Source organism: Molossus molossus, unplaced genomic scaffold, assembly GCF_014108415.1.
Source record: "Molossus molossus isolate mMolMol1 unplaced genomic scaffold, mMolMol1.p scaffold_m16_p_6, whole genome shotgun sequence".
Classification (NCBI taxonomy): Eukaryota; Metazoa; Chordata; class Mammalia; order Chiroptera; family Molossidae; genus Molossus; species Molossus molossus.
Window position 1 is genome coordinate 88,038,175 of NW_023425399.1, and position 14,347 is coordinate 88,052,521.

Consider the following 14,347-nt stretch of genomic DNA (forward strand, 5'->3'; position numbering starts at 1 on the left):
GAAAAGCAGGCAAGAGTGGGAAGGCCTGATGACGAGGTCTGGCGATCTAACGGGTCATGACCACAGTCAGGAATACTGTACTGAGTTGCTGAAATGTGCAGAGAGTCGATTTCAGGTGCTCATTACACACAGAGGAGGTAACTATATGGGGAGACGATATGTTCATTAGCTTGACTACAGTAATTGTTTCACGGTGTATGTGTATAGCAAATCATCATGTTGTACACCTTAAATATATTCCATTTTTATTTTAAAATATATTTTTATAAGTGGAGGAAAGGAGAGCTAGAATGATTACGTAAATGGTACACAGTGTAGACAGTTATTGAATCTGAGTAAAATGTGTATGGGTAAAAAAAGAGCCTTTATACTATTCCAGTAACTTTTTTGTAATTTTGAAATTATATCAAAATTAAAGTCACTGCAGAATGAAAAATCAAATCAGATCAGTGGGAAGGGGCCGTAGGAAGGCAGACTGAACACCCAGACTTCAGTGGGTGGAACGTTTGTTTCATGGGAACTGCAGGGTCAAATGTGCAAGTGGATGCTTAGCTTATAGACCAAAGCTTTGTCTAGTATGTAGGAAGGCTGGTTTCTGGTAAAATGTGATATACCTATAGTTATAATGGTGCTTTTTAAAAAATAAAACAACGCACGTTGCATTAAAAGTCCTTGGGCCTGAGCAGGATAACTCTCAGGAAGGTGCCGGAGCTCTTGCGTCTCTGGGTCCGTTTACGTGACCTGTGAGTTCCCTGTAACTTCAAGTGAGAGGGAAGAATGGATGAGGGTTATTAAGAGACCACGCTGGGCAGCAGTGTTTAAGAACTCTTTGTTTAGAAAGTCAGATGACTCTGCCAGGAAGGAATTACCATTCAGCTTCTTCCATGGCATTTTTTGGCATCTTTGGCCAAGGGAAGGACGTGAACAAGCAGGCAAATGACTGATTTGGGATTGTTTTCTGGTATGTCTTCAACATGTAAGAATTTTTTTTTAAGTTATCTCTGTTGTTGAGAATATTACAGATGTTCCTCTTTTCCCCCTCATTGACTCTCTTCACCCTGCTCGCTGCCCCCCACCCAGTCCTTCACTGCACTGTTGTCTGTGTCCATTGGTTATGCATATATGCATATGAGTTCTTTGGTTTATCTCTTCCTACCCTACCTCCCCAGTGTTCCCTGAGATTCCTCAGTCTGTTCCCTGCTTCCGTGACTCTGGATTTATTTTGTCAGTTTATTCTTTTTCCATCAGATTCCACATATAAATGAGATCATATGATACTTGTCTTTCTTTGAAAGTCTTATTTCACTCAGCATAATACTCTCCAGGTCCCTCCATGCTGTCCCAAAGGGTAAGAGAACCTTCTCTTTTATAGCTGCATAGTATTCCATTGTGTATATGTACCACTGCTTTTTTATCCATTCATCTACTGATGGACACTTGGGCTGTTTCCAGATCTAAGCTATTGTAAATAGTGCTGCTAAGAAACAAACAAACAAAAAATGCATGTCTGCCTCTGGTTTGTAGAATGAATATATGTTTTATATGTAAGGATTTCTCTTAAATAAATACAAGGAACATGTAACTAATTGAAAACTGATAGGCTTAGAATTGAAGCCCTTAGGTAGTAGCAGAGGGTGCCAGAGACAAAGGAACCCAGATGGTGTGGGCAAGCAGCTGAATGGGGTTTGGCTTGGGGATGTGAGGAGCCCTGGGCTTACCCTGAGGCAGAAGTGAGTCAGAAGTTCTCCCCCTTCATCTGACATTTTCAATGCTTTGGAAGTTCAGTAGAAACACATCTATCATGGGTTAGAAAAAGAGGAGTTAAGGCAGGGACACCAGCCAGGATCAGCAGTGACCATAACCCAGAAGAGACAATGGAAGCGGAGCCCGAGGCAGATGGTGGCAGAACAGGGGAAGTAAGAATGGGAGCCCTAGGGAACCTAAAAATATCAAGGGGAGAATGGAGGAGGGGCTCAGGAACCTGACAGGCAGGGTTTTTTGTGAAGCCCTGGGCTCACCACAAGCGTGCATGCATGAATCCGACCCTAAAGAGCATACAGAAAATTCTGAGAACTGACTAACAAGGTAGATTACTGCCCAGCTCCCAGACCAGCCACTGGATACACACGCTGTACCAACCCAAATGGCGCAGCAGGGGCTTTGACAACTGAACTGGCCTTGGATCCATAGCCCACAAAGGGCAGGTCATAGCATGTGGCTTGAACTGAACCAGGTTAACTGCCTGCTTAAACAAAAATCTCAACTTTGTTTTTGTAATATTTAAATGAAACCCATCGTCTTATAATCTTCAAAATGCCCAGGATATAGACCAGAATTACTTGGCATACAGTAAACTAGGAAAATCTCAACTTCCATGGGAAAAGATGAATCAACAGACCCCATTGCCAAAGTGGCACAGATCTTGGATTTGTCAAATATTTTAAAGCAACTAATATAAAAATGTTTTAGGAAGTCAGGGTGACACTATTGCCATAAATGGAAAGATAGGCAGTCTTAGCAAAGAAAGATACAGAAGGTATAAAGAAAAAAAAAACAAATGGAAAATTTAGAAATGAATAATATAATAAGCATAGTAAAAAACTCACCTGATGGTCTCAGTGAGTAATAGACCTAAATTCAGATGCACCAAGGATTATATTAAATGTAACTGGCCTAGAGTCCCCTTTTCTCCACACCCTCGCCAACACTTGTTGTTTGATGATTTGTTGATGATGGCCATTCTGACAGGTGTGAAGTGATACCTCATTGATGTTTTAATTTGCATTTCTCTGATGATTAGTGATATTGAGCATTTTTTCATATGTTTCTTGGCCATTTGTATGTCCTGTTTGGAGAGGTGTTTATTTAGGTCCTCTGCCCATTTTTTAATTGGGTTCTTTGTCTTTCTTTTGTTGAGTTGTATGAGTACTCTATATATTTTGAAAATTAACCCCTTATCTGATGCATCATTGGCAATTATGGTCTCCCATATAGTGGGCTCCCTTTCCATTTTGATGGTTGTTTCTTTTGCTGTGCAGAAGCTTTTTAGTTTGATGTAGTCCCATGTGTTCATTTTTTTCTTTGTTTCTGTTGCCTTAGGTGTTGTATCAGTGAAAACTCTGCTGCATATGATGTCTGAAATTTTGTTGCCTACGTTTTCTTCTAGAATTTTTATGGATTCATGAGTAACATTTAAGTCTTTTGTCCATTTTGAGTTTATTCTTGTGTATGGTGTAAGTTGGTCAACAAGTATTGGCCAGGGTGTGGAGGAAAGGGGACTCTAGTACACTGCTGGTGGGAATGCAGACTGGTGCAGCCACCATGGAAAACACTATGATGTTACCTCAAAAAGTTAAAAATTGAACTGCCATTTGACCCAGTGATCCCACTTCTAGGAATATACCCTAAGAAGCCTGAAACACCAATCAAAAAGAATATATGTACCCCTATGTTCATAGCAGCATTATTTACAATAGCTAAGATCTGGAAACAACCAAGTGTCCATCAGTAGATGAGTGAATAAAAAAGCTGTGGTACATGTACACAATGGAATACTATGCAGCCGTAAGAAAGAAAGATCTCTTATCTTTTGAGATGACATGGAGGCACCTAGAGAGTATTATGCTAAGTAAAACAAGCCAAGCAGAGAAAGACAAATATCACACGATCTCACTTATTTGTGGAATATAATGAACTAAATAAACTGATGAACAAAATTGACCCAGAGACATAGAGATAGGGTCCGGACTGACAAACCTCAGAAGGGGGGTGGGGATAAACCACAGAACTTACATGCACATACGCATAACCAATGGACACAAACAACAAAGCTGGGGATGGGGCAGTGGGGAGGGGGAGGGAGGGTGTCAATGGGGGAAAAAAGAGAAACATCTGTAACAAAAACAAATTAATAAAAATAATTTTAAAAAATTTAACTGGCCTAATTCCAATAATTAAAGACATAATCAGAATGAGTAAACAAAGCCAGATCCCACTAAATGCTGCCTACAAGAATCCCACTTAATGCTATATATAGAGGGTTTAAAAGCAAAAGGTGACAGAAATAAATAATGTAAACACTAATTAAAAGAAGGCTAAGACAAGTATCATATGATCTCCCTTATTTGTGGAATATAATGAACAAAATAAGTTGCCAAACAAAATAGACCCAGAGACATGGAAGTAGAGAACAGACTGACAAACCTCAGAGGGTAGGGGGGTGGGAAGATATAAACCAAATAACTTATATGCATATATGCATAAGCAATGGACACAGATAATAGTGTGGTGGGAGCGGGGAGGAGGATGTCACTGGGGGGAAAAGGAGGGACATCTGTAATACTTTCAACAATAAAGATAAATAATATATATAGCCCGGCTTGTGTGGCTCAGTGGATTGAGCGTCAACCCATGGACTGTAAGGCCCTAGTTCAATTCCCAGTCAGGGCACATGCCCGGGTTGTGGGCTCAATCCCCAGTAGGGGACGCACAGGAGGCAGCTGATCAATGCTTCCCACATGGATGTTTCTCTCTCTCCCTTCCTTTCTCTCTAAAAAAAAAAAAAAATCGATAAAACATATTTAAAAAAATAATATATATGGCTATATTAACATGAGAAAGTAGACTTCAGAATAAAGTGAATAGCAGGGGATAAAGAAGGACATTATAATGATAAAAGGGTTAATTTACTCTGAAATGCAAAACCTATAGAATTTCAAGATACAAAAAAGTAAAAACTGAAAGAACTGGAGTGAGAAATAGAAAACCCTCAGTTATAGTTGGGGACTTCAACATACTTCCTCTTGGTAATCAGTAGAACTGATTAGACTAAAATCAGAAAGGCTATGGAGGAAGTGAACAGCTAGTTCTAACTGGCGTTTTTAGGGCACTGTGCCCCGCTACAGCAATGTATACAATACACTCTTTTCAAGTGAGCACAAAACATTCACCAAGACAGATTATATCCTGATATCCTAGGTCATAGCCAAATTGAAAAGAATTGAAATTGTGTTTTCTGACCATAATGGAATTAAACTATAAATCGATAACAAAAGGATAGCAGAATTATCTTCAAATGCTTGGAAACTAAACAACATACTTCTAAATAATCCATATGTTTAAGAGAAATTCTCAATGGAAATTAGAAAATATTTTGAAATATATGAAAATAAAAAATATCAAAATGTCTGGGATGTGGTTGAAGTAATGCATGGGGGGAACTTATAGCATGACATGCTTACATTAGGGGAAAAAACTCTAATGATATAAACACCCACCTCAAGATAGTAGGATAGAAAAAGAAAAAGAAAGCCAACATGTAGAAGGATGGAAATAATAGAGATAAAAATAGAAAGTAATACAATTGCAAACAAACAAACACAAAGCAATAGGGAAAAATCAGTGAAACAAAAAAAAAAAATTGGGGGGAAGAAAACAAGTGATGATGACAAAGAAAAAGAGACACTAATTGCCAACATCTGGAATGAAGAGGGGATATTATGATAGACCCCACAGACATTAAATAATAAGAGAAGTCTGTGAACAATTGTAAGCACATAAAATTGATACCTTAGTTGAAATGGACTACCAAAACCCCACCAAAATGAAATAGATAACCTGACTAGCCCTATTACTATAACTGATATTAACTATCACTATTAAATAAATTTTATTTGCAGTTAATCTTCTGAAAAAGTAATTTCCAGGTCCAGGTGGTTTCCTGGTGAATTCTACCAAACATTTAGAGTCAAAATAAAGCCAATCTTGTACAATATCTTCCAGAAAACAGAAGATAAAGGAATATTTCCCAACTCATTTTATAAGGCTAGTATTACCATGACATGAAATGAGACAAAGACAGGATGCTTCCGCCCAGTCTCTCTCATGAACCAAGATGCAAAAATCCTCAGCAAAATATTAGTAAGTCCAGCAATATATGAAAATGATGTGCCGTGGCCAAGAGGGAATGCAAGCCTGGCACAATATTTGAAATTCACTCTGTGTAGTTCACCACATTAACAGTATGAAGAAAAGGCACATTAATAGCAGTTGAAGAATAAAAAGCTTTTGACAAAATTCAGCATTTATTTATTATATTAAAAAAAAAAACACTCCTAGCAATCTAGGAATTGGAGAGAACTTCCTCACCTTGATAAAGGGCAATGGACAGAAACCTACACCTGATATAATTGATGGGGAGAGACTAAATGTATTCCTCCTAATATTGAGAACGAGGTAAGGATGTCCACTTTTAGCATTCCTATTGAACATTATACCAAAAGTCTTAACCAATGTATCAAGACAAGAGGGGAGGGATGAAGAGTAGATAGAGATTGGGAAAGAAAAAATAAAAATGTTCTTTGTCATAAACGGTATTATTGTCTATGTTGAAAATATCAGGAAATCTACAAAAACAAAAAAAACCCTAGAATTAATATTTTAACAAAGATACAGGATACAAAATCAACACACAAAAAGAATTTTACTTCTATATGGTACTAATAAACAGTTGGGAATTGAAAAGTTTTAAAAATATCATTTCCAATAGCTCCAAAAAATGTGAAATACTTATAAATTTGACCAAAAAAAAAACCCCCACCAAAACCAAAATCTGTGGTTAAAAATGACAAAGCACTGATGCAAACAATCAGATATAAATTCATAGACATAATAGGTTCACGGTTAAAAGATTCAATGTAGGTCAGTTCTCTGATAGTTTATTCACAGATTTAATGCATTTCCCATAATACTTCCAGAAAGATTTTCTTTTTTTTATAGATTTAAGCAAGCTGCTTCCAAATTTTATAGAAAAGGACAAAGGACAAGAAGAGCCAAAAACCATTCTGAAAAGGAAGAATGACATTTTCAGAATCATGCTACCTGATTTGAAAACTTACTGTGAAGCCATGGCAATCAAGATAGTGTGGGATTGGCAAAGGGATAGACAGACCAATGGAGCCGCACAGAGAATCCAGACATAGATCCACACAAGCACAGCCGATGGATTTACAAAAGCAATTAAATAAAGAATAGTCTCTTCAACAGATGATGTTAGATCAGTTGGGCGCTATATAAAAAGAGAGCCTCAATCTAAACCTTGCAATTTATACAAAAATTATTTCAAAATGGATTATGTATCTAAATATAATAAGTAAAACTATAAGAATTTTAGAAGAAAACCGAGGAGATAAGTTTTGAGACTTTGGGTTAAGCAGGGGGACCCACTTGGGGTCTGAGATGCTTTCAACCTGTGCTTCTGTCCAGCAGATAATTAATGTTTGACTTCAGTGAGGTAGTTCACATGACTAACATTTATTGAGCAGTTACTCTGAGTCACGCATTGTTCTGACTCAATCCCTACAACACCCCTGAAAAATAGGTACTCGGGATTACTATGTCATTTTTGAGATGAGGAAATTTAATAAAGATGCCTGGAGTCAATTCCATGAACCACAGAACTACCAATGCCCTGGGCAGTCGATGGGGCTGTTACTCACCACTCTGTTCTGACGGTCTCATCCTCCTCATTCTACTTGAAAATGCAAGTCACTAATATTCGTGGCTCCTGTGTGACCCAGACCATCTACCTATTGTGTTTTTTTTTCCTGTATGAGTTTTACAGGCCCACGTTCAGGTTGGTGTTTTCCTGTTGAATCCCAGTATGAACCCACTTGAATCTATTTAGCGCCATCTTGTGTCTGTAGCGGGTTTTACAGAAAGCAGTGTTTCAGCCCTTGGGCTGAGAAACAAAAGATGTAGTGGGCAAGCTTTGGATTTTCCAAATATCACTAATCACTGTGATCAGAAACTTGAATACCAGTAGACAAAAAATGTCTAGTGACTTTAATTGGCTTTTAGATATTATTTCTCCTGCAATGTGATCAGTTGGTAGAATCTCAGAGGGAAACAGTTCATGAAGAGAAAACATAAAAATTCAAACTGACTTTTAAATTTCACGTTGCCTTCCTTTTTTGTAGCAGTGTCCTGACTTCCTGGGCTTTCTGCAATTCCAGAGGGCCTGAGAGGTTAGGATGGAGACCTTCCTCCTGCCTTTCAGCCTTGGGGGAGGGTCCAAGGGATGCACCTTCCAGAGCCTGAAGAGTCCGTATTGTCTCCCCCAGTGCTGTTGGGCAGGTTTAGAAGAAGATGCTAAAAGCTGCCTCCAAACTTGCTCTTCTAAATTAAAAAATGTTTTACTTTTTTTCTATTACAGTTTACATGCAATATTATTTTGTATTAGTTTCAGGTGTACTGCTAGTCTTTAGGCAATCATGTACTTTACATAGTGTTCCCCCCGATATTTCCAGTACCCACCTTCTTCAACAGTGAAACTCAAATGGGAAAAGGACTATGGTGCAAATTCCCGCTCCCTGGAGATTTGCCAGCTTGTTTTGAAAGAGAGAGGAGGGAAAAAAAGGGGAGGAGGGGAAATGGGGCACGATGTGCTGAATTCTCAGAGCTCGTCCCTGAAGGTAGGAGGGGTGCACAGCTAGTAAGAAATTCTAAAAACCAAATAAAGCACCTAACGTTTTACCTTACACAGTCTTATTCCGCCCCTTTTTCTATATTGATTCATTTTTCTGTTATAGAAGTAATAGATGCTCATAATGGGAGAGTGGGAAAACAGGAAAAAATATGTCCAAAGAACATATACACAATCATAATGCTCAATATATCGTGGGGTTTCCTTTTCTTCTGTATATGAAGATTTTAGTGCCTAATTGAATTATGTGATGTTTATTCATAATTTTCTAAATTTTAATGATTTTATTGTAAACATTTTACGGGTTAGGACACACCTTTAGTAAATGACTGTGTATGCTGAGTTCTAGAACCATAACAGGTATTTAGGTTTTAGTTGATATTTTGATATTATAGGTGACACTTCATTGAGTATCTTTGCATTATCCTTTGCTTCCCATCAACATAGGGTTATTTCCTTAAGATATATTCCCAACGTTATAATGATGGGGGGATGCCTAGAGAGGACTTTCCTGCTCTGAGGACAGATGTGGGGGAGTCAACTCATCCTGGCTGGAGGTGGACTCCACAACTTGGTGGTGGTGGGTTTGGGGCACATTCCCTCACTTCCAGAGCCTGGGTTTTTTCCTCTGTCAGGTGGGGGTAATCATATTCACTGCACAGTAGAGCTGTGGTGTTAGTAACACATATGAAGTTTCCCTAGAGAGTGGCCCACAGTAGGCACTAAACATATAGTAACTATTTTAGAAACAATTACAGCACTAAACAGTCTTATTACAGGATTTGTACCAATTTGCCCTGCCAGCAACAAGGAATGAAGTTACTTGTTTAATCCCAGTAGCAAAGAATAACCTAATAATTTCTTTTACAATTATCTTTGATAATGTAAGTGAAAATGTTACCTCAATATTGTTTTAATTTGTATTTTTTTTATTGTAGAGAGAATGAGCAACTTTGTGTGTTATTGTAAATCAGCTTGTTTCTCTCTTATGAAACGCTTCGGGCTTGCTTTCTGTTGGAATTTAGTATTTTCTTATCAATTTGTATGAAGAGTTTATACAATATATCATTTAAACCTTTATCGTATTTGCTGTCTTATGTCCTTTTATCTTTTTATATTAAACTATGATTGTATGTAACACACACATTTCTCAATCAGACGAGAAAGTGGTTGCAATCATGATTTCTTTGTAAATTCTGTAGATGAATATTTTATTGAGTCTGTAATATTCCTTGCAAAAACGACATTATTACATTCTCATTTCTAGCCATCCTACCTCTCGTTATTTTTCATGTCATTAACTTTGCCTGAAACTCTAGCGCAGTGTGAGATGATCATGGGGTTAGGGCGTCATCTTCAGATGATTCCAACAGGAACAGATCTAGTATTTCATTCACTGGAATATGAATCTCATTTCCAAAAATTATGTTGTTTACTGTGTCAAGGATCCTTTTAGTTAATTTTTAAAAATTTTGAGCTTTTACATATTTAAGTATAATTTTTCTTTTCCAGAATGATTATAAGGTTGTGTTATTTGATCTTTTGTTGGGTAAGATAATAATGGTTTTCTAATATCACACATATATTTATAAGGCTGGGATTAGTGTATACTCACTATTTTGTGTTTTACTCTTTTGACTAACACCATTGTATATAGACTGCTTCCTACAACTTATGTATAAACTTGTGCGTGTAATGTACAAAAGAAAGAATGTGAGACAAATACATTAATATGTTATGAATGATTAACTTAGATTATGGGATTATGAATTCTTTTTACTTCACTCCTCTGTGTTTTCCAGTTTGTGATGTCCTCTTATTACCATAAAAAAAAATGTCAATGCCATGCCAATTAATTATGGGTAAAGTGAGATTTAGGAGGTCAGACATGATTTCAGGGAGTCTACTTATATAGAGTACGTAACTTCAGTTCATTATCTAGGCTCCAAATTATTTTGATATTAGGGAACTGAAAAAGTCGAGTTAATGTATTTCTGAGAAGGGAAATTACATGGCTTGGATTTTCCTTTTGAATAATGGCAATACATGGTGACTGTATTTTCCTTAACGAAGAATTTAGAACTTTGTGTCTGAAAAATGATATTTTTTGTGTGATTTCTGACATTTTTAAAATCTGAAAATCTTTAAAAGGAATTACAAATAATATTTAAATACATATGTATCCCTTATCCAAAGGATTTAAATGGCGTTAGCTCAGGATGGTTTCAGAGCCTCTGGGACCAGGGGAAACTAGGCAGGTTGCTTTTGGAAACTTCATCTGTCCGCTTGGCCCCATCAGGAGGTCACAACCCAGACACCATCTCGTGGATTCTTTGCCTGTCTAGGACTGCACAGATATAGAAATGAAACAACATGCATTTATATATCAAGACAGAGAGAAGCAGCAATCACTGGACTTGGTACCTTAATTGCATCTTTCAGATGCTAGAAATAGCCCTTGTTTCTTCTGCTGTGGTCAACACTTTTCTCTCTGAAATGAGATTTTGCTAATTTCAGAGCCCAGGCATTCTCTTCAAATTCGGTTCCTGACAGGCTGTGTACTTAAAGTATGAAGATCTCAACTGACATTATGATCGTTGAAAATTATATCTACGCACAAAACCATAATGTCTCCTTGCTTCTTTTTCTCTCCCTTTCTCTAGCTTTGGGCCAAATCATGTTGTATGTGGATGGGATGAACGGAGTAATAAACCACAATGAAACTATTCAGTGGCTGTATACTCTCATCGGGTCAAAGGTAAGAGAAGGTTCTGATTGAACATCTTACTGGGTTTTAATATCATATACCTTTCTTTCTGTTACCTTGTCTGAGATGGCTTTGCAGAAAAGAATCCCTTTTAGCTTGGTTCCAGCCCTGTCACAGTCCAAATTATGACTTCCATTTTATAGATTTAAAAATACACTCAAATGGCAAGAGTTTATGACTCTGATGCATTTTATGTTTTCGTCTTTGAAGTTTAATCAAATGCTTTCGACCTCTTGTTTTTAATGCTTGATTTAAAATTTATAGGATTGCCTGGCTGAAGCAGCTCAGTTGGTTGAGCATGGTCCTGTGCACTGAAAGGTTGCCGGTTCCATTCCTAGTCATGCCTGGGTTGCGGGTTTGATCCCTGGGTGGGGCATGTACAAAAGGCAACTGATGGATGTTTTTCTTCCCTTCGTCCCCCATTTCCTTTCTCTAAGCATGTCCTTGGGTGAGGATTAAAAATAATAAAATAAAATAATTCCATAGATACAGTATCAGTCTTACCTGTTCATATACAGTCAATGTTCATATATATTCAATTACGTAAGCACATATTTACGTGCTGTACAGATGTATATGCATGCTCCTATATATAGATGAAAGAATGTGAGACTGCTTTTCAACTCCACCATTCATTATGAAAGTAACCGACATTTATTAAAGACGTACCAGGCACCAAGCACCATAGTAGGTTGCTTTACAAGTATCGTCTCCTTTAATCCACTTGAAACCACAATGAGGTAAATGATGTTATTCCCATTTTGGAGCTGAGGAAAGAATGCTTAGTTATGAGAATCGATCTAATTTCCTCCGTGGGTTGGCACATGTCTGCCCAGCCATGCCTTGGCTGTGAGGCCCTCACACTGGCAGTGTGGTGCCAAGGAGACAGATCCATCCTGTCACCTCAGGTGTCCTGGAAGCTGGTGAGGCTCTGGTACCTTCATCTCTGGGTTCTCAGGGGCCCGCGAGGGATGTAGTTGGAGGAGGGATTTGGAAGAAAGAGGAAGAAGGGATCCTGTCCCGAGCAGGTGCAAATGAACTAAGGCTGGAGTGTGGTTGGCTTTTGGGGTAAGGTGGGGTGGAGCTTCATGGAGATCAAGGGGACTGTAGTAGGCAACAGGGTTAGGAAGAGGAGGGTCTAGAGGGCCTGGATGAGAATTTGAACCTGACTTAAGCAGGCCACCGAATGACCATAGTTCTCTGGGGGTCCTTGTGGGGCATGTGGTCTGCCCTGACTCATTCCTTCATTCATTGTTACCCTACTTTGGCAAGTCTGTTACAGGCACCAGCGTCATGTTCTCAGTGGTGAGTCCCATCCTTTGGTCTTGCCTCTCACATTTTCTGCTTCATGAGACCTCTGCTGGGCGCCAGGAGTGCTCGACCCTGATTTGACTGTGTCGAGAACAGGTCTAGTTTGAAGCTGTACCTTCTGGACTTCTGGCATCCTGGTGATGGTGCCCTGTGTGGGTGGGAGGGCCTTCCCTCCATGAGCGGCACTGGTAGCAATACCCGTCGGGTCCCAGGTTGACCCTTGCATCTTCTTCTCAGTGTTCCTTTTCCTAGTATTTCTGATGATAGAGCCCCCCCCCCCCCCTTCTAATAGAAACAGCCCTGGTTTTTCTCAGGAGACTGAAAACCCTTTCTTCTTCATTTACATTTGGCTTTGTTTTCTATGGAAAATGAAAATCACTTTATTTACCAGTGGCTGTAGGTGACTTTAGAAGCTGAGTGGAATGCGGGCCCGTTGCTTTGATGCAGCCAGGCTGAGGGGAGATCAATGTCCTGTTTCGGTGGTTTAGGTCTCTTCCTTCCTTCTGCCGGGAGCCCTCCCTAACGTCCACCTTCACTGGGAGCTGCTCCCTCCTTGGCTTTCGGGATGGTCCTGGGACCATCCCGAAAGCCAAGGAGAAGGAGTAGATTTTGCAATAAAAATAGACTTTTGGTACATGTTACGGCTGAATTAAGAACTATTTATAGCTTTATTATGGTCACGATAAAATATCAACAGCCAGCCCTACTAACAGGAACTAAATAAAATTGGAGTCGGAAAAGCCGGGCCCTTAGGGCTTTCTTTTGACTAAGAGTCAGATTTCTCAGAACCTAAGAGGTTCACCTGGAGGTCCCGTGGTTTTTACCTTAAACAGGCACAGGGTGGATACTGAACTCCTGGGTCAGGGAAACCCTGTCATTCTGTCTTCATAATCGTTCTGTTTTCCTTCCATGAAAGGCAACAAGAGGTGATTTTGCAGCTTGCCTGAGGGTCATTATGCAATGCATATTTGCAGATATTTGAGACTCATAGTCAGAGAACAAAATGATGTACTTGCAGCCAAATAATTACTTTTCAAAAGAAAGAAAAAGTGTTTTCAATAAAGTGTTTTATTCTATTTACCGAAGTCCATCTTTAAACTCCACAGTCAGAGGTAAGAAGCAGATGCTCACCCCATGACTTCTTACATGGTATGGATTTTTTTCTCTTCATACATCTGGGAGTCTAATTAATTGGGGTAAGATGATTCAGCTTACATAGCATAGCCTTTTGTCACTTCAATCGTGCATTTGTCTCTCTGTGTCTGTATGGATCCCCATCTGGCCCACGGGGAGGCCCCAGGGGCCCCAACTCCTTGTGGGCTGCCCAAGGATGCCTTGTGATGTGGTCATGGAATCTGACCCATCTGTGGTACGATCCACCTTGGCTCGCTCTGTGCTCTCTAGTTCGCTGTCAGCTTCATTGAATCTAATTCTTCCAGCTGTGCCCTAGGTTGCTGATCATGGATCTCTAGATATCCTTTGTACTTGTGTGAGGTTGGTCATGCTCCCCTACTCTCCCCCAGCACAGCTACTAACCTGAGCTAAGGGGAGCCCTGGCCACAGCCCCCTTTCACACACATCCTCTCTTACACACATGAGAGAGCCATTCTCTCTCTCTCCACACACACACACACACACGGGACACTGAGATGATGAAGATGATAAGTAACACATGGTGTGTCGAATGGAGTGGAGGAGGGGGAGAAGTTGACAGGGGTGGGAAGCTAAGGGGCTAGTGCAGTATCCAAGTGACAAGGTGACGAGGCCTGGTCAAGAGTTGTGGAAGA

At 39.3% G+C, this 14,347-nt stretch overlaps 1 protein-coding gene across 9 annotated transcripts in view; it reads left to right on the forward strand.

Annotated features, from left to right (window-relative positions):
* The window catches only part of FHOD3 (formin homology 2 domain containing 3), a 466,045-nt gene that overhangs the window by 257,475 nt on the left and 194,223 nt on the right, over positions 1 to 14,347 (forward strand). For all 9 annotated transcript variants that reach the window (XM_036245756.1, XM_036245757.1, XM_036245762.1 and 6 more), the window contains exon 6: positions 11,146 to 11,240. In XM_036245756.1, the coding sequence (XP_036101649.1) occupies positions 11,146 to 11,240 (95 nt within the window). The remainder of the gene's footprint in view (positions 1 to 11,145; positions 11,241 to 14,347) is intronic.